The sequence below is a fragment of the Neltuma alba genome, unplaced genomic scaffold (assembly GCF_004799145.2).
Source record: "Neltuma alba isolate B1F8T4 unplaced genomic scaffold, ASM479914v2 tig00002037_pilon, whole genome shotgun sequence".
Classification (NCBI taxonomy): domain Eukaryota; kingdom Viridiplantae; phylum Streptophyta; class Magnoliopsida; order Fabales; family Fabaceae; genus Neltuma; species Neltuma alba.
In genome coordinates this window covers 115-25,802 of record NW_021632713.1, presented here as the reverse complement: position 1 = coordinate 25,802, position 25,688 = coordinate 115, and the positions used below count along the sequence as shown (strand labels likewise).

General features: G+C 33.4%; 2 protein-coding genes across 2 annotated transcripts; both read left to right on the top strand.

Moving 5' to 3' along the window:
* The first annotated feature begins 10,939 nt into the window (after positions 1-10,939).
* On the top strand, positions 10,940-13,820 carry LOC114715803 (uncharacterized). Its single transcript, XM_028900696.1, has 2 exons — positions 10,940-11,083; positions 12,134-13,820. Exon 2 carries the CDS (start codon positions 12,356-12,358, stop codon positions 13,544-13,546), a length of 1,191 nt encoding a protein of 396 aa, XP_028756529.1. The 5' UTR covers positions 10,940-11,083; positions 12,134-12,355; the 3' UTR covers positions 13,547-13,820.
* Positions 13,821-23,592: 9,772 nt separating this feature from the next.
* Positions 23,593-25,218, top strand: LOC114715774 (pentatricopeptide repeat-containing protein At1g62910-like). Its single transcript, XM_028900665.1, has 2 exons — positions 23,593-24,558; positions 24,778-25,218. Exons 1-2 carry the CDS (start codon positions 23,593-23,595, stop codon positions 25,216-25,218), a joined length of 1,407 nt encoding a protein of 468 aa, XP_028756498.1.
* The last annotated feature ends 470 nt before the right edge of the window (positions 25,219-25,688 follow it).

Genomic DNA, 25,688 nt, shown 5'->3' with positions numbered 1-25,688 from the left:
AGGATATTAATGTTTGAAACAAAAACCAAATAAAATAAAGGCACTGCCAAATTTCAAAAGATTAATCTTTGAAAATCTTTCATAAAAATGGCAAGGATTATGAAGTTATCTTAAATCAATTAGGTAAAATAATAATGAGCTGAAATCTATTCCAATCATTCTCTTTTAAGTCTAGTCTAATCTATCTAATCTAATTCTAATTAAAAGCATGGAAAAGTAAAATTAAAAGGAAAAAATAAATAAAAGTAAAAAAAGATTAATTTACAAAGACAAATGTATCCTATAGTTGCAGGTATTACGACAAATTTGGTTGGTGGTTTTTATTATTTTTTAAAAGAGAGATAATGAATGTTGCAAGTAAAAATTTTCAAAATTCATGGATGTATTTTAAATTAGAAACAATTTTGTCATTATTTCTCAAGGGAGGAAAGCGAAATTTGAACCAAACTTTTTAAATCTTGTCTATACAAACAAAATGGCAAATTTTGTATTTTCGTCTTTAGAAATTACCTGGATGAAAGTAATTTTGAAATTTGGATTCTTAAAGATTAAGAAAAAGATTTATTCTTCCAGTAAAAAAAATTATTCAGGATATTTTATTTTATTTTGAGAAACGGTATGTGGAAAAGGTTTCTTTTGCATTTTTTTTAAGAACAGATTTGAAAGAATGATTTTAACAAAAAGAAAGAAAAACCTCATTTATTTTGTGCATATATTAAAATGAACTAATCTAGCAAAACTAGAAGAGGCATAGAGTGGTTGGATTGAATTTAGTTAGTGCTTATTTAGAATGGTAGTACTATTTCTCAAAAATAGTTTTTAGATAATAATTTATGCCTTTATAGAATATAAAGCGAGTATATGAAAAAAAAATTATTTAAAATTATATGAATAAGTACTTTTGTAGTGTCCAATTATGATCTCAAACAATACTTAAGTCTTAACTTCTTTGAAATTTCTTTTTGGAAGTTTATAAACAATTACTTATTTGCTTTTTAAATTTATAGAAAGTCTAAATATTTTTTTAAACAATTACTAGTACAATGTTGTTAATATAAAAAGACAAAAATATCCGTCAAATCTCATTTTATTTTACAATTTTTTGAAAATAAGTTTGTAAGTATACAATAAACATCAAAGGTAACTTCATTCCTCTAATTACCTTTGATCAAACAACATGCCAACACATAGCCATTATCCACCTAGGCACCTATGCATGTGAAGTATTCACATATTTACAATCCCAAAATGAAAATTTAAAAAATGGAAAAATAACCAAAAAAAAATTAACATCCTAGCTCTCCCGCAGAAAATGTAATATCAAAAACATTATATCACCTTTAATTTGCGATTTTTTTTATTACCCACAATTTCATTCTTGGAATTGGTTAAAAACTTAGAATTTTATGCCACTCATAAAAGCTAAATTTATACAAGATCGGGTTTGGTTAAAAGAAAATAATAAATTAATTTTATATATTGATAAAAATATAATGACTTTCATCCCAGACATATTCCCATGAAAAAAAAAAATAATATAGGGATGAAAAGAAGTATTTGCTAAACTAATACATATCTAATAATTTAGTTTTATTTTATATAATATTACACTACGAAATGAATTTTTAAAATTAAAAAAATTAAATTATTAAACAGTTAATGTGTATGAGTGCATCTACACCTTGGAGTATTGTCTCGAGTGCATCCAGTATCCATAGTCGAAAATTTTTTATGATACATCCAATACTTTGAAGTAATTTTTTTTAAGTGCGTCTGGCTCTTTAAAGTATTTTTTGTGTGTATCTAGCACATTAAAGTATTTTTTTACATACATCTAGCACCCAAAAATATTTTTTGATCCATCCACGCCATAAAATATTTTAAAGTGCTAAATGTACCTGAAAAAACACTTTGAGGTTCTTACATACCATGGAAAGTATTTTTTGTATCTTGGACGAACTACCTTCTATGGGTGAGGGGGAGGTTGTAAAAGGAGATTAGGGTCTTTGACTTTGGCACCTGTATTGACTTTCAGTATTGATTTTAAAAAAAAACACTTCGAAGTGCTAGATACACCTTAACTTATTAATAAATTCTTAAATTGTTTACCATGATCATAAAACCAATTTAATATATATAATGCATAATCATATAGAAGAGAGAGGAAGATTATTAAAAAAAAATAATCATAACGTTTTAGAAAAAGCATGTCATATTTTTTATAATTAACTAATTTACTTAAGGTATTTAATCTAATCAAATTAGTTAACATAAATCACCGTTGGCAAAAAAAAAAGTTAACATAAATGACAAATTTTGTATTTTAGAAATTACGTTCAACAAAGTAAGTTTGAAATTTGAATTCTTAAATATTGAGAAACAGATTTTAATAAAATTTTATTTTATTTTATTTTGAGAATCAATGTGCAAGACAAAGATTTTTTTCCGGCATTTCTTAAATATAGAAAGATAAACTTAAAAAAAAAAACCAAACTGATTTGAAGGAATGAAAATAACAAGAGGAATGAAACTTTTTTTCCTTCAAATTTTTGCCTAAAACACTTTGCAAAACCCCATATATTTTCTACAGATATTAAAATGAAATAATATCTAATGAGCAAAACGAAAAAATGCGTTGCTGGTAAGGGGGAAAAAAAAACTAAAAAAGGGGTCATTTGGTACAAATCAGTTAACTTATCAAAAAGTTAACTTCTTAGAGTGAGGAGTTTGTATCCACATTTTAACATCAAAAGATACGATTCAAATGGCGAACGGTACTTTTCTAAAAAAAAATAGTGTTAACGTTTATACAATCTAACTTTTGGATCTTAAATGGACTTATGGAAGAAGCTAATCAATCCTGCTTTTACTAGTGGGAAGTAACGGCGCGGTGGAAATGTAGTATTTTTCAATTTCTTCCTAATAATAAATTAATTTCTTTATTTTTAATGATGTTATTTTCAATATTTTTTTTACAATTGTCACGTTACATACATGATACATTAAATATTAAATATATACTATCTCCGGTTATTAGTATAAGAACTATTTAATTAATTTGAGAAGATTAAGAAAGTTAATTAAATTAGTTATTTATAATAAATAAGTATTGTTTTATATTTAGAATCAAGTTTAATGTCAAACTAACTTTTATATTAAAAACCGAAGATAGTATTACTTAATAAAATTTATATCTTTTTTATTCATTTTATATATAAACTAACTTTTTCATTAGTCATCCAAACAAGTTTTAGTTTCTCAAATTGACTTTTTTACAAAATCCAATATAAATATAAATCATATTATACTATCTGATTTTTATTAAATTTGACTTTTGTAAAAGTCAGAATGAAAAAAAGTTATTTCTCCTACCGCTAATCCAAACACACTCTTACAAACTCCTTTTTTAATACATTCATGACTTCATTTTAAAATTTAAAGTTTTTAGGAAGTCTGATTTTTTTTGAATAAACATAATATTTTTGTAATACAAAAAATATCCATTTTATTTTATTTTACAATTTTTAAAGATAACTTTGTGAATAGATAAGAAATATAGGGATCAATAAGTGAACTTCCTTTCTTTATTTGCCCCTTATTCATCTATGCATGTGAAATATTCACGTATTTACAATCCCAAATTAATAAAGAAAAAGAAAAAGAAAACGTTTAAGCAAAAAAAAAAAAAAAATGCTTGTCATATCTCTTCTGTGGAAAACGCAGCATCAAGACCATTATGCCATTTTTGGTTTGTACAATTTCTTACTACTCACAATTTGATTGTTGGAGCGGATTAGAAACTTAGAATGGTATGCCATTGGTCAAAGTTAAATCTATACAAGACCGAGTTCAATTCTTTACCGTAATCATAAAGTCATTTTTTTTTTGGGTAAAGTAATCATAAAGTCAATTTAATACATGTTTAAGAAACAAATGTATCAAGTTAATTGATATTCCAATATTCCTAATGAAGCAAGAAAATATATTAAAATGACATCAACTTAAAAGCCAGCTTGACATGATTACATGGATCAACTCTTTAGCAAGTGTTTGGATGAGTTTTTTAAGAATGATTTTACAACACGATATATAAATATGTGAAAAAATTTCATTTCAAATTGCATGAACAAGTATGACCCCTCAATATGCCAAGTAGAGCTAAGTCAATTCGACTATCAACCATTCTATTTATAAGAAGAGGAAGAGAAAAGTAAAATAAAGATGGAATGGTTTGGCACTTTCCTATTGAAAAGTGAAAAACAAATTTCATGTATAATGTCTTTATTTTTTATAAATTATAATTATTTTAAGATGAAAAATAAAAATGATATCTTACTTTTTCAATAGGACAAAACATTATTCAAAAGTTAATAATTCAACATACTTTTCACGCAGTAGTTTTAAAATGACAATGATGAAAAATAATAAATATTTTTTCATTTTCTTCTATTTGTGGTAATAAAAAAAAATGTTTGATAAAAAATTTTAGCACAAATATTTCAATATATTAAGAGAATTATTATAGTATAACCCAAAAACACAATGATTCATTTTTTTCATGACCTATAAAACCTATGATTTTATATTTTATCAAATTTTATAGTAATTTTCATTCTCATTTAGTCATTTTGATTCACATTCTACTGCTATAATAATATACCACGTTCCATATGTAGACTTAAGTGAAAATATGTGGTAACTGTAGTTTATTGTGGATGTTGTAGCATCCTAGCTTTTATTTCTAGCATTTAAATAATTTTAAAAGAAGATTAATGTTTAATAAATGAGATTTATTCTCTAATTAGATAAGTAAAGAAAATTTAATTAAAATAGAATTGATGAGAATAAAAAAATTAAAAGTAAATGAAATTACTAAATAATAATAATAAACGTATAATGGGAAAAAAAGAAAAAAAGAGAGAAAAGGGGTCATGAATTGTAATTTTACCTGATTTTAATATAGCCTCTTTAACTTGAATTTATCCTAAAAAATATCTTTTTACCCTTGGGGCCTTTTGGGGGGGGGGGGTAAGGAATTTTTTTTTGACGCGTATTCTTCTGCCCGCCTCTGCGTCTCTGCGTTTTCTTTCTTGTCCAGTCCAAAATTCTACTTTGCAATCATTTTGATAAGTGAAATAACTTCTTTTCCTCAAGTTTAGAAAAAAAATTTTGGACCTAAAGTTTAAAACAAATATTGAGTTTTGATGACAGATAAACTTAGTATTATATAACTATTTTAGTATATTATTTTTATCAATTTAGTTTTATTTATTGATTGACATAATATTTGTAAATTAATTATTTTAGTTAGATAGATATTTATTTGTGGAAAATATGATATTTCTACTATAGAACTTTTGATTAAATTATTAACTTAAGTGTATTTGATGTATATTGAATTTCTAATGGTTTATTTTTTATGCTATCTCCTGTTCTAATTATAAGAACTAGTTGATTAATTTGAGAAGATTAAGGAAGTGAGTTAAGTTAGTTATTTGTTATAAATATGTGTTATCTTTTTTAAAACATCCTTACTAATCAAATGTATCAGCTAGAATTACTATTGTTAGAAGGATTATCTTGAAAAAAATACATAAATATTAGAGACAAAGTGGATTGAGGTCTTATATTTAGGACCAAAATAAAAGTCAAACGAGGTTCTATATTAAAGAATGGAGGTAATATTTAAATTTGAGATAGAATTTTTTTTGAATTTTAAATATGATAATTTGAGATTTTAAAAAAATTTGAGAAAAGTCTTTATTAAAGTAAATATTTTGAAAGCCTTAAATGAAAAATATGGATTGTTAGGATATTATAATTTTGTGCTAAAAAATTTAATTATGGGGTATGAGAGGTATGAGACTTTAGCATAGAATTAGAAACTTTAACTTATATATATTAGTTCAAGTAATTGATTAAATAGCTTATGTATTGATATGTAAATATATTGATTATGTAGATTAAATTATTGGATTGTTGGTTTGAGCATGGAGTCAAGCTTATGGTAATCCTTTTTTTAGTGGACGAGAGGTAACCACTTTTAACTTATTATGCATACTTGTATGTTGTTTGTGATAGATTTTAAATTATATGAAATTTATAAAGCACTATTGAATTATGATATGAGCTATGAAACTATGTTGTTATTGAAATGATCTTGTCAGACTTTCTTTATAAAATATATATATGACTATAAAGATCTCGTGTGTTTATGGATTATTAGAAATTGAAAATTTGAATTTATTTTGGCATGTTGACGATTTATTATGAATATAATCTTTTGAGTATTGGCATGAGAAGGGTAACGGATGTTGATAATGGGAGTTATACTAAAGAGGATATAAGGAGATGAATCATGTTCATTTAATGACATAAGGTGGCAGGTTCATAAGATGTACACTGATTAGTCATTTAGCCCAATTACTCATTGTAGGGCATTGAGACCCCGTCAGTGGATTAGAGAGGGAACCCATGGTTCAATCTTGTGCTCTGTGGATTTTGGCCAGTTCATATCACTTGATTGGTGAGCATGTTTAATTACTAGTCACATGGATAAAGATTTAGCCCATGAATTCAGTCAAAGGATATAAGGTGGATGAATATAAGAAAGTGAGAGGACTATTAATTGTACTTTGTTATATGCTTTGACAATATGAAATTTGTTTGAATATTATGAATTTGTAATTGTCTCATTTGACACGATATCACTTGATTGGTAAGCTTGTTTAATTCCCAGTCACATGGATAAAGATTTAGCCTATGAATTCAGTCACAAGATATAACGTGGATAGGTATAAGGGAAGTGAGAGGACTATTAATTGTACTTTGTTATATACTCTGACAATATGAAATTTGTTTGAATATTATGAATTTACAATTGTCTTACCTGACACCTCACAAGTACTTACTTGTACACTTGATCAGTAGGATTGTTGGTTATTAAGACTTTTGTCTCACCCTGTTAATTTAATACTTTTCCAGGTGATAGTTCCCGTTCTGGTCTATCAGGGAAGGCTCCGGGAAGTTTGAGTTATTATTGCAAAATTGTAGTGCCTGCACCCTTTTGATTGTGTTAGATAGATGTATATTGTCATAATAGGGCACATTCTGCATACTTTGATTTGTATTGAAACTAGTTGTATTGATTTTGTACTTTTGATTAATTGTTATTGGATTGTGTGCTGGTAGAAGATCGAAGGTCTCTGGGTATTTGCATGTGGTTGTTATTTAAAATTGTGGATTCACAATTACCTTTGAGATACTTGATAACTTTTGTTTTTAGAAAGTCATGAAAGGCACTTTTCAATAATATTGTGTCATGAGCTTATGGTTAAATATGATATTTTAAGTTTCGTAATGCCCTAAGCGTCATTTATTATGAATCTTGGTTCGCATGTAGTTAATTTAGAAAAACTCTTACGCAAACGCAGTGAAAATTCAGTGATTTCGCTGTATGTGTCAGTTAACGAAACATAGTTGATTACCAAATGAAACTGCCCATTTAACGTGGAATTAAGTTTGAGGAGCTCATCAAGATATGCATTTTACCTTTGTTTTTCAAAACTTTTGCTTAATCGTCAAGAAACTATGGCCTCAAGAACACAAAAAATAAGACAGAGTGATATGCAGTTAAATATTTTTTTGGCAGGCAGAGATAAAGTTAAATTTGGTTAAGCCGTAAACTAAAAATATTACTACCTCCGATCCTTAATATAAGATCCCGTTTGATTTTTGTGTTAATCCTAAATACATGACCCTAATATATTTTGTCTCTCATATTTACTCAATTTTTTTCCAAGATAGTCCTTCTAATAATTATAGTTTTAGCCAACATACTTGAAGATAACTTCCCTTAATTGTCGCTTTGGGGTTACTCCAAAAATTAATCGAATTAATGCAATATAGTGCAAAACTCGGGTCGTTTCACTTTGAGGAGCCGAAAATGAAATTAAATCTTAGTAAATAAATGCAAGTACCTAAACTATAAAAAAAAGGATTTTTGATTTGATAGTTGCTAAGTAAACACCTTGAATTAAATTGAAATTAAAATACTTTTTTTTGTTTTTATATAAAAATGATTAAAATGAAAGAAGATTAAAGAAATAAAAATGAACACACGAATAACAATGATAATAAGCAATCCTCTAATTCAACAATATAGGCAATCATCACTCTAAAAGATGTGGGAGTTAAAACAATGAATTAAGAATTATAATTAAGTTTTTAATCCAACAACCGAGCTACTTCGCGTTGCCACAAAATATTTTCCTAAAATCCCAACTTACTAACTGCAACCAGAATAGTAAAATGGGATTAAGGATGCTAAAAACCAATGCTTAATTAGAACTCTTAAATCCAAAATAACAGAATTAAAGCTAGCAAGAGACAATATGATCCAAAATTCCAAGCCACCTTAGAAAATCACAATATATTAACTCTAACATCAATACAAATGTCATAACCACAACATTATAATTGAAATCAAAGCTATAAACAGCCCAATGTCACATGCTAAACAATAATCCAGCCACAATAATTTTCACAGATAATCAGATTTAACAATACAAAATTTTCTAATAATTAGAATAACTATCCTAAGACCTAGAAATTGTTAAACAATTATTAGACAAGAAATTAAAGCAACTAAAACTCCCCTTTGATGATCCAAACTCCTGCCATTATTGTTAAATTGGAAGATTATGAAATCTAGCCTCGGTTTGCCATCAAATTCGCTGCCACCAGCAATCCACCATATCCAGCCATGAAGGATATTGAAGGAGGAGTGAAGAGAACCGTCGAGCTTCTTTATTCACGCTGCTGTCACTCTGTTCGTCGCTCGTGCTGTCGTGTTTCAGTGCCAGCTCCCTCAGCTCCTCTCTTCCGCCTCGCGTGTGTGCGTCTCAACTCACTCGTGTTCACCTCTGTGCGTGTATCAGCTGGTGTATCTCCTTCTCCAGCCGCCAGCTCGCTTCTGTGTTCAGCTTGCTCTATTTCGTATTCGCTGCCATTCAGCTCGTTCTGCCTCCGTGTGTTCGGCGTCCAGCTCCTGCTTCTGGAGATGATGATTATTAGGTTGGGGCAAAACGCACCTTATTATTATATTTTTTTCTTTTAATTTAATTTTTTTTCTTTTTTTATTTATTTTTTTTTATTTTTGAATCTTTCAAGAACCTACAAGCAAAATTTAAGGATAAGGTAGTATTAATTGTCCTTAAAAATCAATTAATCATAATTAAATCAAAACATGACAATTTTGCCCCTATAAAATAATAATTCAAAATAAAACAAAATAAATCAATTAAGGCAAAAAGGGACCAATTAAGCTGACAAAACTCATATAAAAGATACCAAAATATATAAAAATAATTGAATTTGTCAATACTTGATTAGTAAGAATATTTTAGAAAAAACAACACCTATTTATTACAAATAACTAACTTAACTTCTTTTCTTAATTTTTTTCAAAATAGTCAACTGGCTCTTCTAATTAGGACCAGAGGTAGTATTATTTTTTCCCAGAAAATAGATATTATTATTATTAGAAATTAACAAAAAATTAAGTGTTACTTAAATGAATGAATTAATACGGGTGAGCTGTAAAATCAGAATATTCGAGTTAGATTTTTACAGGCGACTCTTTGTTGGCATATATTCAGCAATTGGAAAGTCTGCCTTGGAAGCAGGTCTAAACTTGCCACTAAAAATAAATAAAATTAATACTAGTATTTGTTTTTCTATGTCCTATTTTAGCCGTTATCTACGGGCGCAAAATTTTACTTTGGGATAGATGACTTCACGTGAGAATTTAAAACTTAAAATAAATAAAAAAAATAAAATATAGAACTTAAATTAAATCTTTATTTTAAATGATTCGAGAAACTATTTGAATACAAATTTAAATTATCAAAAATTAAACTTAAAAATTTTGAGTGAAGTTCCTTTTAATTAATTTGAACTTTTTAAAATATATATAATCAGTTAAATTTTCGAGTAAATTGTTGAAACTTTCTAAGAATTTCACTAAATTTTATAAATATATTAATTTTTAAGCTTGATAAAGCTATCCCAAAATATATATAGAATGAACTATCTAAATTTTATATCCTTAATTACTAATTTTTTTGGTAACATTTTCTTTTACTTTTTTAGAACAACAATAACATACTATCATCCCCTAAAAAAGAGTCAACCATCCATGGCTTTTAATTTTTATTGCCACATTCAGTTTCTATTTGTAACAATTTTTTTTTATGTTTTAGAATTTTAAAATGTTTTTTTATAATTTAGAATGTTAAAAAAACATTTAAATATTTTCAATCAAATTCAAAAATATTTTATAATCATTTTAAAAAAGAGAGTCGTTTCTAAAATAATTATATTTAAGTTAATATTTATATGATATAATTTATTTAATATTTACCACAATAATTTAATTAAGCATAATAATTAAGTAAATTTTTTATATTCATTGTGTTAAATTTTAAACACATGTAATCATATGTCCTATTTATAAACACATCATTATGTGTGATTGGAAAACTTAATATAATTAATCCATCAACATAACCATAAGTAGTTTTTTAATTTAAGTATCATTTAGAAAAATAAAAAAGTTTTTAAAAAATAACTGTCTCCGTCACAAGAATACGACAAAGCAACTGTTATAAAAATTTGGATTTGTTGAAGGAAAGGAAATGAAGACAAAGACACACATATAAAATAAACAGACCGGAAACAGAATGAAAATAAAGAATGGAAAAAACCCACCGCAAACGCCGCCACTCTGTTGCCACGTAGGTTCGGAGATACCCCGCACCTAACTCCTGACCAACGAACCTCTAGGTGCGGGAAGCACAGCTGTAGACAGCCTGTCACCAACCAAGTCCCACTCATCTATTCCCCGGAACTGCGATCCATCTCCCTCCCTCTCTCCTTCCCCCCTTCTCTCTCCCTCTTTTTTTCTTCTTCTTCCTCTCTTGGGCTCTCGGTGCGAATTAGGGTTTCGTTTCCTTCGCTGGTCGATCTTATTCGGTGGCTGTTGGAAACGTATCAACTTTGTTAGATCAAGATTCTCTGCACTGTAAGTTTTCTCTTGATTTTCCTTTCCCTTTGTATTCTCCGTTTTGCTGCTGGTTTCCTTCCCTCTTTGTAGGGTTTTCTTCCCTGCCTTGTGTTGGTATTTCCTCATTTGGCATTTTCAATTGGCTTTGTTGTCTTTGGTTTGATATTGTCTGTTTTCGCGGGTTGACGGTAATGGATATTCATGAATGTTCAGGTTATTGCCGATTTGCTGTCTTGTTTGGGTTTCCTTGTATGTTTGTTTATTACATTTTGACTTGAAATTTGACGGATAATTTATCTGGTTTTTGAGAAAGCGTTGGAGAGATAATGAAACGTAATTTCGGATTATTTTTTTAATTACGTTTCAGTTAATGTGCATTATTTAACTACTTTCGAGCTAGTATCGTGCGGACGAAGTCTATGTATTTCGAATTTTTTATTTGGGAAATTTTAGCCAGTTAGCTGTTCATTTATTTCTTTGGATATCAGGCCTTTTGCCCGGAGGTTATTAAAAGCTTGAAAAGAACCAGCAATGATGTTTTCAGAATAATTAATTAGAACCTGCCGGAAGCAGAACTGATGGGACATTTCTTTTTCTTTTGTTTGTTATTTTGTTCTATATATTGCTTTTTGTGATTGCTAGGAGCCTCATTACAATTGTATGTTAATGCTCAAATGCTGAGGACACAGCCGGCTAGAAATCTACCCTCTAAGTACTATTTTGTCCCTGTAACTTATATTAGGAGTCAGACAAGTTCTAGGATTTAATATTGTCTCATCACTTAATTAGGGCAATTAGTTTGTCTCTGGATTCGCTTCCTTTTTTATATGATTCACATAATTGCTTATTCTGCTGTTGTGATACATTTTTTCTGTACCCTTGGTTGTCTTGCATTGTTATCAACATTCCCATCTTTGTATTGTCTAAAGTATTTTGACTGTGTAATTTTATTATCGTATTCAAGTCTGAATCAGTTATGTTTGCATTCAAGTATTTGACTTCTATTGTAGCTTATGTTTTCCTTTTTGTTTCCATGGTTATGTTCTGAGGTTGGTCTATTTCCCACAGGGACAAATCCTTTGTGTTTCTGAAGTATGCAAATTGATTGATGGGCATGGTGAAGTAACGTCAACCTTGAGTGGTTATGCAATTCTAAATTGAGCTATCCCATCCTATTATTAAATTTGGAACTTTGTCATATACCATAATTCTGGAACAAACGGGCAAACACCTAAGGATTTCTCGTATCCATGCTGTCAGATAGCATGTGTGGAATCTGTACCACGGGTAATGCCCCTGACAAGATTTGCTGCCGATGCGTTCGGTGTGGTGACAATTTGTCTAGTAGTTATCTTGGTTATTCTTGGTTTGCTGTGCATTGTGTACACATTTTACTTCCGGTCTCGTAGTCATCATCAAGGTTATGTTCAACTTAATTATTTTAGTGGTCCTTGGATCATCAGAATTACAATCATCGTGTTTGCTATCTGGTCGGGCATTGGTGAAATTATCCGGTTGAGTTTGATAAGACGCGCGCTTCACTTAAAATGGCAGGAACCTGTTTGCAAAAGCTACATCGTATCAAATTTGGGGTTAGCAGAACCATGCCTCTTTCTAACCATTGTGTTTCTCCTTCGGGCACCGTTACAGAGAGTGGAGACTGGAATTATGAGCCAGAACTGGAACTTGAGAACAGTGGGAAGGATTCTTCTTTACTGCTTCCCGATGTTTGTTCTCCAGCTACTTGTTATCTTGATTGCACCTCAGTTAGACAAGAATAAAGGTTCTGGGAAACATTTGCCTCATTATTTTACAAGTGCAGCCGCTATCACTACACTAGGGGAGAATGAGGTTTCCATTTGTACTTACCCTTTACTCAGTACAATTCTCCTTGGTTTTTTTGCCGTCATCCTGACTTTCTACCTATTTTGGCTTGGAAGTCGGATTTTAAAATTGGTCATCAATAAGGGTTTGCAGAAGAGGGTTTACACGTTAATACTCTCAGTTTCCATTTTCGTTCCATTGAGGGTTCTTTTCCTTGGTTTGTCTGTTTTATATAGACCTGAGCAGTTTACGTTTGAGGCCCTTACTTTCTTGGCGTTTCTTGCCCTTGTATGTTGTGCTGGGGTGTGTATATGTGTGCTTGTGTATCTCCCAGTTGCAGATTCTTTAGCTCTGGGAAATTTACATGACTTAGAACCTAGAAGAGGGTCTAATGTTGATCAGAATGATACGATGTCTCTTATTGCTAACCAGAGTCATTTGGATGGTGTTGAAGAAAATGTCAGGTCCAGTCCTGATTCGGATGCATCGACGAAGCAGGGGTCAATTTCCTTTCGGACATTGGAAAAAGATGGAACTTCAAGTGGGGCATTTGTTGAGTTAAGCCTTTTCTCTCCCAGCCGAGATGCTACCACTTCAGGATCGTCTCCCCCTCTTGGTTGGCCAATGCGACCCCCCACACAAGTTGTTGGACCATGAAACCAGGCTAGAAACTAATTACTACGAGTGAATGTCAATTTTGTGGAGAAGAAAAACTGATTGTAAAGGATTTAGCTTCAATAATGCTTTTATTCTTGTTCTGTTTTCCCCACATTAGGTCTAATGGTCTTGCTTTTGAATTTGTTGAGTACTTTACATATTTTCCCATGCCATCTCTACCTCTTCTCTTATTCTGAATTCATATTTCATATATTTGAAGACTGCTTGTACATGGTAATATTTTTCAATAGGTGTTGATGAGTAGTGATCGGTAGTTTGGTGCATAATTCTAAGTTGGTTTGTTTAGTTGTTCGAAAATAGGCCTAAAAAACAAGAAGTTTTGATATTCTTGGGTTTTAGATACCCCAAAGGGAAAAAACAAATTGCATTGGTTTAATTTTTGTCAATGATTGTTCGGTTTTTATTGTGGTATCGTCGTGGCTTTTCTTTGAAATTTGGCGAGTATTTTCGAGTTATTTGTTATGTAGTAAAACGAATGTGAAGTTTACGAGACTGCTAGGAAACGGACTGAATGAAAAGAAAAGAAGGAAGAACCTAGTTTTCGTGGCAAAAAGTATAGGAAAAGGAATCCCTATCTTCCTAGCTACCTAGGGTGCGATTGGATTAGTAGTCACAAAATTAGTTTTTATTTTATCTTATTTTTGTAAATTTAAGTTAGGATAAAAGTTAGTGTTAATAAGTCCCCTGCACAGTCATTTTCCCTTGTATAATTGTTGGGAAAATTATTTTTTGAGCAGTAATTTCTGTTAATTGCATTTGAAATGCATGCATAGGATATGATAAGTGGTCTCATTCCTCTAAGAAAGAACATATGTTTGAATCTTGGAAAATGTATTTGTTGAGAGAATTTTAACCTTGACGCTCATGATCCGACAAAAATTAGTCTCAAGTCTAAAGTACTTTAGGGATATCTTGAATTTACCCAAAAAAAAGAGGAAGAAATATATGCATAGATCTATTTATATTTATAAAATTTGAATTTGTGCCCCCTTACTTTGTCATTTATATATTCAATTTTAAATCAGCGGCTAACATTCGCGGCTTAGTTGGAATATTCTTTACAATTTCTCTTTCTTCAAATCCGGAAATAAATCCAATCCTCAGCATAATCATATGGCTAATTGCTGTAAATATTGGCCAATACGCATATGCTGCGTATTTCCCAATGCCACCAACTATTGCAACGACTAAATTCGCCCGAAGAATGGGAAAAATTTGTTACTTGAACAATAATATGTGACAGTGCATCTCCTTCTCTTTCAGATCTTCTTGCCCTGTCTCTGTTTCTTATTCCAACAAATCACTCTTCGAAATCAGATTTGTTTTGCAGGTGTCGATTTTACACCTGAGGAAGTTGTCGTCAGCAAAGCCACTTGGATAGCTTTAACTACTCTTAAAACTGAAGAGGGCCTTCAACCTTCAACAGCATCTTTGCAACTAAGCAAGCAATCGCAAATCAGTGTGGAGGAAAGCCAAATTATTACTTCATACCCAATATGCTGGACATTTGATTTTAAATTAAACAAGACCAAAAACAGATGGCCAGCAATCCATATCTCCATCTTTTGGAATCATCAAACTTTTTACAACTGGACAATTTATTCGACTGCCAGTTCGAATGAAGGGTCTACAACTTCAGCTTTCCGCTCTCAGGGAGGCGCTTTTTTTCCCTTTTATCTCAGTATTATGTATCAGTGCTTTTGTCATAAAGCAGAGACTGACTCCATGGTTAATCCGTACCATCACAAGGTGACATCCGTGTCATTCACAAGGACTTTTGTTATCATTTGTTTCAAATTTGTCATTAATAGTCTTGTGATATTCTACATTCGATTTTTGAGTTTATAATACCCTAGCCTGTGGATTGTTAGACAGATGCTTGTGGTAGCCATAGCTAGTGGCACCTGGGCCATAAATACGTGTAACATGCCCACCTTTTCAGCTGTTGTGTTTTTGTGTGTCGGCCTCTCCCTTATATATTTTTTTGCAATATGCTACCTCCGGTACTTAATATAAAAGTTGATTAACTAATTTGAGTAGATTAATAAAATTAGTTAAATTAGTTATTTGTAATAAATAGGTATTGTCTTTTCTAAAATATCATTACTAATTAAATATATTTGCTAGAACTATTATTATTACAAAGATTATCTTAACAAAAAAAGATAAATTCGAGAGACAAAATGAATTGAGGTCTTATATTTAGGACCAAAATAAAAGTCAAACAAGTTCTTATATTAAGGATCAGAGCTAGTAGCTTATCATTTTTTAGCTACTATGACTGAATTCATGCTGTTCGTATATAGGCTTCATTTAATCTCAGCTTCCAGGTGCTTCATCTGTGATTTATGATTTGTGTTTAAAAGTCTTATCTCATTTTAATTTCTAGAATTGATTTTCTTTATGGCTTTTCCACTGAGGGGGTGTTAGCTGAACCGGACCAAGCTAACATAATCTGATATCCAAGGCTTTAGTCCAGGTAAGGCTACTCATTCTCAACTCATCGACGGGCCACATTAGGACACTCAGCTTTGAATACCAGATCTAGGATAACTGGAAAGATTGTCACTAAACACTCCTTCATAGATCATGGTCAGATTCTATTTTCTGATGCACAGGATCCTCTTAAAGAGGCAAGTGTAGAGCATACTTAGAATCTCTGGCGACAGAAGAAAGACATTATAAGTGAGGCTTTCAGAAGAAGAGAGAAATTTAGAGAGAACTCATGAGGAAATCACACTAGTATTATACAAGGAAGTCGATACAACTCCTTCTGCCCGTAACTGATAGCAGAGTGGGGTTTATATAGAGGCTCGGGGTCACTACATGACAAAATCCTAATAGTACATATCATTATGACGGGTAGATGTAATAGTAGACGTCATTATGACTTGACATTTAATAATCACAACTACTCACAACTACCAATTACTCTCATAATGATACCTAATAATGACAACCACTCCATTTATTATAAGAGGACGAAATAGACTACAGGACAAACTTCTTTAATAAAGTAAAAGTAGATGGCCACATAAAGTAGGATTCTGGTGGGTTCCACTTTATCTTCAGAGTATTCTAAAAGGAGATTTTCTGATGATGATGTTCCCTAGTCTTTATAGATAGGCTCATGGATGGGGGATAGGTTCATGATGCCTTCTGGGTCTGGGTCAGGGTCATCTGAGTCATAGTGTCTCCTTGTGCAGTAGTAGTCTTCGAGCTCTGGGTCAGGGTCATCTTGGTTAGGATCTTGGGATTCTCCTGCAAGGAATGGGAGTTGTGACTGGAAACTTGGTTGAGGGAGATAGAGTCCTTCAGGCTGAGTGAGTTGAATCTGTGAGTCTTCGTCATAAGGATCTTCAGAGGCTTCTGTCTGTGGAGGGACCTATGACCTGTTTGGTGGAGGTCTGACAGCACTCATGATGAAATCTCTCTGGAATTCTTCAAGTGTTGTGTTGTTGGTTGACAGTGAGCTTGGAGGGAAAGGTCCAAGAGATAGACATGAAGTGTCTTCTCCCGTGTCAGGCTGGTTAAGTGTAGTTAATGTCTTCCCAATTTTTTTCATTAATAATGCTTCCTTTCTTGGCCATGAGGGGGTGGTGACTTGAAGGATCAGACGGTTGTCTGTGTAAAGCCTCTGGTCAGCACTTATACCATAGTTCTTGAATTTGGGAGTTGGTAAGTCCCAGATATTATGTCCTTGAGAATTTTCTGAAGTTTTCCTCTCCAGTAGGGAAGAGGAACAAGCATCTCAAAGAGCGTGATAAGAGGAGAATTTTCATTTCTGAAATCATTCAGGTGATCATAGACAACTGCAGCTGAGAAGGCTATGGCACAGGTATAATTGGCTGAGACAGACCAGATGTACCATAAAAGTTCCTCTGGTATAGGTCCTTTGATGATGGGAATAGTGAGGTAGGGAGCATCGGCATCAAAGTGCTGAGGGTAAGGGTGAATTCCAGTATCTACAAAAACACGGTGGAGCTAGTAGAATATAGTGCTTCTGGCAAGGTTCTGGACATCTGATGAAGATTCAGGACGGGATCCAGGAGGGAAAATGGTGGCTCTCATTTTGTGAGGCATTTTTGGTTCAAAGATGGTTAGGATGAAAAGAGGTTGATGTCTAGAGAGTGACAGGAGTTTTGGAGGTTGGGAAACTTTCTGATGTCTTGTGAGGAAATCTGTTATGATGTTCTGATGACCTTTGAGATGATGGACGGTGAATTTATAGCGAGAGAACCAGTCTTTCCATCGGAGTAACTGGCTGTCTAGCAAAGTCTTTCCCTTGGGATTAAGCATTCTGGGAAAAGACGTATTGTCCATTTTTACGCTGAGTTGATAAGGACTGAGATGGAAACTGAACTTCTCGATTCCTCTTTTGACTGTAAGGATCTCCTTGTAGGTAGCATGATAATGTTTTTCTGACTCCTTGAATTGTCTACTTGCATGTCCACAGTAAAATCTCTTTCCATCTATCTCTTCAAATAAGACAGCTCCCTAAAAGTCATCACCGGCATCATTCTGGAGGATTCGTAGCCCTCTGTCAGGAATTTTTAAAGGAGGTGGTTGTTGTGCAATTCTTTTGAGGGTCTTGACAGCTGAGGTCTGCTCTGTTCCCCACGCAGGAGGATTCCTTTTGAGAAGTTTGGATAGTTGGCTGGTATGATTTGACACATGAGGGATAAAATCCCGAAGATAATTAATAATCCCCAGAAATTGTTGGATTTGCTTTGTTGTTAGATTATCGTCTGGGAATTTGAACAATTCTTCTGCAATATGTGGTCTAGGATAATACTGGCCATTTTCAAAATGCATTTCAAGAAACTCTATGCTTTTGACACCTATTTCTCCTTTCTTTGCTGACAACATAACCCCATATTTTTCAATTATTTTCCCAAACTGGGTCAATAAAATTTTATGGGAATCCTCATCTTTTGAGAAAAGTAAAAGGTCATCAATGTAAATGAGGAGGTTATCAAGTATAAGTTCAAAGATTCTGGTCATGGCCTTTTGGAACAGTGATGGGACGACTTTAAGCCCAAATGACATAATGGTCTATTGGTACTGGGCATTTGGAATACAGAAAGCAGTCTTGGGTCGATCTTCTGGGTGGATACCCAATTGCCAAAATCCTGCTTTGAGGTCAAACTTAGAAAATATTTTTGCATCTCTAAGATGGACCGTAAGTGAACTAGGTTTTGGTAAAGAGAATTTGTCATCTTGAAGGAAAACGTTAAGAGGCTTATAGTCAATGACTAACCTTTTCTTCCCTCTTTTGATTTCTGACCTTTTTTCAACATAGAATGCCTGGCAAGCCCAATTAGATTTTGTTGGTTCAATAAGGCCTTGCTTGAGTAGGGCAGCACATTCTTCTTTAGCGAGCTTGAGATCTTCTGGATTCATTCCTGGATGAGAGGCTTTTGTAGGATTGATATCTTCATTTTTCTTAAAGGGGAGTTTTATGAAAAACTCTTGATTTTTCCATAATGGAAATGGATGAGAGAACTGTTGATGACTATCAGCGCAAAACTTAAGAAGATGATCTCAAATATCTTCATATCTTGGTGGTGCTTGTTGGATTTCAAAAAGATTAGGAATTTCAGTATATGCACTAACGAAATTTTTATATCTAATTCCTTTAGGCAGTACTTGAAGACTCCTAGTATGATAATAAGCATCAAATCCAATAAGAATATCTTTCCCCGGGAGATCACTACCAAGAACTTTCATCCATAGAACACATCCTGGAAAGAATTGAATACCAATCTTCCTTCTAGTAATCCATTCAATCTTGAATGTTTTTGAATCAGCAGTAAGGAAGGATTGGTCACAAGGGATCCATGCTTCAGAAGGAAGAATATCAGGATTCATGATGGTTCTGCATGCTCCAATATCAATAAAAGAAATAACAGGGATTGGCTTTCATCCCTTCCTGGAAAGATATGAATTTTGACATTTGGCTTAGGAGTGACTTTGTTGTGATTTGGCTGAGAAGCCAGGGAACCAAGGAAAGACGGATGCATGGGTTGTTCAAGGGAATATAAATACCCTTGAGAATCATCTTCTTGGGATAAGGATTCAGAATCAATTTCCTTGTCTTCAGAGAAAGGAAGAACATATTGTGTTTCTTCATCCTGAGCATCTTGTTCTTCAATGACAGATTCAACATCTTCATCTTTGTTGATCATCAGAATAGTCTACAAGTGTTCTAGCATCTTCACATCCTTTTTTGTCTTGTTGTGACAATTTTTTACAAAATGTTCTTTTTTCTTGCATATGTAGCACCTATCAGATTTGTTTGAATAAGGCCTGCGCCTCTTAAAGTATCTTAGGAAAGGCTTTCTAGATATTCTTCTGGAGTAAGAACCTTTTGGATATCTGAATCGACAATAATGATATTTTTTCTTGGTAGAACAAGAGCAATCTTTTTCATCTTTGCACTTTATCTTCAGGTGCAGTTTCTTGCAAGCATGCCTGAGCTTTGACTGTCCTTTCAGCATTCCTTTGAAGAACTTTTGTTGTTCACAGAGCTTATCCACAGCTGCTAATGCCAACTGATATATTTCTCCGATAGAAATGTCAGACATATTTCTATAGAGTGCATTGATAGCTTTATGAAGTTCTGGTTGCAGTTCATCTGGAAAAGAGACAATAAAAGTATGCCTGAGATTGACATCATTAGCTCCTCCAAGCATGTAATATTTTTCAGACATTCTCTGGAAATGTTTCTGCAAGTCTCTTTTGTCCAGAGAACAACATTTCATCTCAAAGTATTCCTGGCGATACCTTTTGTCAATGATATGGAAATCACCAATGAATTCCTTATGAATGAGTCCTAGAAGAGTTTCTGCATTATCAACTCTGGCTGCTGCTATCTTCTGGTAATCATTGAGACTTTGATACCATTCTCTTAATGTTCCCGTTAGTCTTGAGAGAAATTCTGTGAGAACTTCCTCAAGAGTTGCATCATGCCTAGCAAGCTGCAGGTCAATCTATGCTCTGAACTCATTGAGTCTGTCTCTCTATTTTTCCCGAGGGAGGTTATCAAAAGTGAGCCACGGACCTGTAGTAGGTTTATAGTCTGCTCTTCTTGGCTCAGACATGTGAGGAATAGTTGGTTCCTCATCAATAGGATCTTCAATTGTAGGATCTGGTTGGACCATTGCTACTTTAGAGATGTTAGCATGATATGTCTCAGAATCAGAGTTAGAACTGTATTCAATAGAGGAATCAAACTCAGTTTCAGAGGTTCTATCTGTTGATGATTGATCTTTATTCAAGGATTGGAAAGTGGCTATGGTTTTACTTGGATCAACAACTTCTTTTCCTTTTTCTCTATCTGGAAGAGAAGTTTGTTTTGGTGGAGATGATGGTGGAGTTCTTATTACAACTCCTTGAGAGGATGGTGTTGGTTCAATAGGTTTAGTGTATGAGGGTGATGGGTAGAAAATTCTTTCAGATGAAGGGAAGTGAGGTGGTTTTATTGGAGGTCTAGGAGGAGGATTTGGTTGGACAGGTGAAAAAGTTGGTTGTCAAGATTTTCTCAACTGTCTTAAAATAGGATAAGATATTTTGAAAACCTTACTGTAATCAGATTCTCTAGGGTAAGAAGGAGGTGATGTTGGATATGTAGGAAGTTGAAAACTAGAGGGGTAAGATGGATAAGGGTCATAGATGGTTTGTGAATGATCCTTTGCGATGTCTGACTCAATTCTTTGCAAATCCTTTTGGATTTGTGACAGTTCTTGCTCTTTCCTAGTAAACTCTAGTCCAATATACCCTTTTTCGATAAATCGCTTCAGATCTACATCTAGTTGATAAGCCTGAGAAGACAGAGTCATATAAAGCTGTTTGACTTGATCAGAGACTTGGTCAAGCCTGCTTGTCAGAGTATCAATTCTAAGAGTCAGCAAGTCAAGCTTTGAATCAATCTTTGTCAAGGCTCTATTCTGGCCGATCGCATTCTGGGTCTGCTAGTTAAGAACTTCTTCTGCTGCTGAGACTAGTCTAGCTTCACCAGTAGGAGAGATTTCTGTTGGAACAGAGAAAGGTCTTGTTGGAACCTTTGTTTCTCTGTTGGTTCTTCTTTCAAGGGGAGTAAAATCCTACTCATAAGGCTCCATCATTGCTATACACAGGATGGATTGTTGGATGACAGGAATCACTAGATCTGGCCTTTGTTTAGGTAGGAAGTCTTCATGACCTGTTTTTTTTTTAGCAAATCATACAGAGATAATCTGCTAGAAGGGACAGTAGGGACAGGAGCCTTCCAGTTTCTAGCTTTCTACTTCGGACCATGATCATCATCATCATGGTGATGATGGTAATGCCTGTGGGAACAAGGAGATATGTTCTTCTCCTTTTTCTTCTTTATGGCATATCTGATGGGGTAAGACCATCCATCTTCATCTTCATCGTCTGATGCTTCCCACCAGTAAGGGGTATCACATTCACAGTCAGGATCACATTCTTCTGGTGCATGATCCCAAATAAAATGGCCATTTATGTGAGACACATAACATGGCTTGGCATTCTGGTCTACCCAAGCAATTAGAGGGTCTCGCTTGGATGGAACATAGGCTGGGGTGATGGTCAGAATACGTCTAGAAGGTGCAGAAGAATCTTCCTGGCCTGGCTTGGTGAACACTCTTTTGATTGTGCCATCTAGAAGCCTTTTTATTTCAAGAAGAGTAGAAGTATGGACATCCCTTTGAACACCATGAAAATGTTTCTCATAGTTGGTGATCCACTCAACAGGCATCAACTAAGCAAGTTCCTCTTTTGGGATCTGTCGAGGAATCTGGATGATGGAGGTATCATCAACTCTATCAGAAACCACATATAGAGCATCTTTAATGGAATTTGGAAAATGAAGATCAAGAACATGATTCTGGAGTCTATAGTTGACTTGATGATGAAGAGTTGCTACAATAGCTCTGGGATCTTGTTCTACTCCAACTATCTGGACTTGGATTTTAAGTCTATCTGTCAAAATTGGATCTGAAAGCTTGATGTTGAAGTCTGGGGCTATGGTAAGGATAACACTACCGTTGCTAAGAGTGGTCAGGACAGCATCAATCAAAGCATTACTGTAGGTAGTATCAACTAAAGCAACTTTAGCAATGGCTGGAATTTCTTTTCTCCCATGGAGTGTAAAAATAAGGCGTACAGCACCAATATGGAGATGGGTATAACCTTGAACTATCCACTCATTGATCAAGGGTTAAGGTATGTCAATATTGACATATTGTTCAGAGGAAGAGGCAGGAAGACCACATTTTCTAGTCTGGTAGACTGGACCACTTCTTTCACATTGGGTCTTCGAGTGGAGATCAGGTTTCTAACATTTCTGGTGACACGATTAGTACAGTGATAAAGGCTGTAAGGGCTGAGAAGAAGTAGATCTGTTTCCTGAACTCTAGCATCTTCAGGAAGATGATCTATCTCAACAAAGTTCTCTATTTTTCTAGAAATAGTTCTACGAACAGAGGAAGGAAGTCTTTTTGGGATGAAGGAAAAAAAAGATGAACGGGTTCAAGCTATTTGAGGTTTCACTCATGATGTGGTGGTGTTTTCTTACTCACCTTCACAAATAATATCTCACTTCTGTCAAGTTTATGCTGGCTCTGATACACTGGACCAAGCTAACATAGTCTGATCAAATAAAAAATTATAATTGAATTTTTATAATGTACAATATTTTTTTATTTAATGCCCATTATTAGTATTTAGACAAATATTTCATTGAATTTCGTTGCTTTAAGTAAATATACATTGTTTTTGTGATTTAAATTTGCAGAATCATACCATCAAAAGAGACAAAGATATAAAATAAAAAAAAAATTAACTACGTACTTGAAAATTTTGATAAATATTAATTTGTTGATCAAAATTCTAAAATTTGGTCATTTTTGGGGTGTTTGATAACTCTAAAAACGAGACAAATTCTTTCACATATTTATTTCGTAAATCGTAAAAGCACTTCTGAAATCATGGTTGGTTTTCATCACTGTTTTGCAACGAAGATGCGCTCTTGTGCCGCTAGAAGGTGCGCTTTTCCCCATCTTCCTCTCTGTATTCGATGTTCTTCATCTTCCATCATTCTCTCTTCCCCTTTTCCACTCACCCCCAAGTTCTTTGCTCATTCTCAAACCCGAGATGTGAATAGCTTTCACGACTCCATAGCTTCATTCATTCGCTTCCTCCATCAGCATCCCCCACCTTCCATACTCCAAATTAATAAGATTTTAGGATCACTTGCCAAGGCTCAGCATCACCGCACTGCCATCTCATTGTTTGCACAAGCTGAGTTCAGAGGATTCACACCCGATTTATTTACAATCAACATCTTGCTCAATTGTTACTGCCATTTGGATGACATGTATTCTGCTTTCTCAATATTGGGAAAGATTCACAAGATGGGTCTTCAACCGGATACTGTAACTTTAAATACGCTGATTAAAGGACTGTGCATTGGGAACCAGGTTGGGGAAGCATGGGACTTCTATGACGAGCTAACGGCCAAAGGATTCCAATTAGATGAAATTAGTTATGGAACTTTGGTTAATGGGCTATGTAAACTTGGCAAATTAAGGTCTGCCATTAAATTGATCCGAAAGATGGAGAGGCATTCAATTAAGCCTAATGTAGTCATATACAGTACAATCATTGATAGGCTTTGCAAATATGGACATATTGTTGAGGCCCATGCATTGTATTCTGAAATGATTGATCAAGGACTTTTACCGGATATTGTCACTTATAGCTCTTTAATCCACGGTCACTGCAGCAAGGGACAATGGGAAGAAGCTAATTGGTTTCTCCATGAAATGATGCTGAAAGGCATCGAGCCTAATGTTTATACATTAAATATATTGATTGATGTGTTCTGTAAAGAAGGAAAGATCATAGAAGCTGAAGTTATTCTTGGCAGGGATGATGAAATGTGGCGAGAGACCTACTGTTGTAACTTACACTTCGTTAATGGATGGGTATTGTTCAATGGACAATGTTAAGGAGTCAAAACAAGTATTTAATAAGATGATTCGTAGTGGGCTGGCACCTGATGTAGTTAGTTTTAATATCTTGATTGCCGGATTATGTAAGATCAAAATGGTTGAAGAAGCTATGGTTCTGTTTAAAGAAATGCGTCACAAAAACGTAGATCCCAATACCTGGGCTTACAACTCTCTTATTCATGGCATGTGCAGATTAGGAAAAATGTCATATGTGCAGGACCTGTTGATGATATGCATGATAGTGGTGTTGCCCCAGATGTAGTCACTTGTAACATTTTGTTACATGCAGTTTGCAAAAGCCAGCATGTCGAACACGGGATTGCATTATTTCAGCAAATGGTTGCCTTGGGAGTTCAGCCTGATTTGCACACACTTAACGTACTTATTGATGGTTTGTGTAAAGGTTATAGACTAAATGATGCTTGGGAGATTTTTGAATACCTTTTGAGCAAAGGCTATCGTGTAAATGTCTACACATATAGCATTATGATCAATGGCCTCTGTCGACAAGGGCTTTTTGATGAAGCCATGACTTTGCTTTCAAAAATGAAAGAGAAGGAATGCCTGCCTAACTCAATGACATATAGAATACTTCTTCGAGCTCTTTTGGGAAAAGTGAGAATGATAGAGTAGAGAATCTTCTTCATGAAATGATTGATAGTGGTCTTGTCAAACAATAAAACAAGGTTAGATACTCTCATCCTATTTACTTATACGTGTTCAAATTTTTAAATTTTCCCTCAATGGTTATCTAGTGATGGTTTCTATTTGGTTAAATTGTTGGATTATGTGATGGGCTGAATGGACTTGATGTGTTAATGTTCAAGTCATATCTTTAATAGATTCATTGTGATTATGGTATTTGGCCCAAAAAAAAAAAAACGATTGTGTGCTTATTGTATGTACCTATGAGTTTCTTTTGGTCTGAACATGACATTGTTCTTTCTTTATTTATGGTTTTATTTCTGCATCAATTTATCACCTTCATTGGCATCTAACTCCTCCAATAGAAAAAGGCTTTTGGTGGAGGGTTTTGTTTCACAGTAAGGTGTCTTCTTTCAAACTCTAAGACGCATCTAGGTTCTTGCACAAGTATTAGCACT

Excerpts from the sequence above, each read along its gene's own strand:
- LOC114715774 (XM_028900665.1), top strand. The coding sequence starts at position 23,593 with ATGCGCTCTTGTGCCGCTAGAAGGTGCGCTTTTCCCCATCTTCCTCTC. Across the intron at positions 24,559-24,777 it reads TACACTTCGTTAATGGATGG|ATTAGGAAAAATGTCATATG; the intron begins GTATTGTTCAAT and ends TGGCATGTGCAG.
- LOC114715803 (XM_028900696.1), top strand. The coding sequence starts at position 12,356 with ATGCCCCTGACAAGATTTGCTGCCGATGCGTTCGGTGTGGTGACAATT.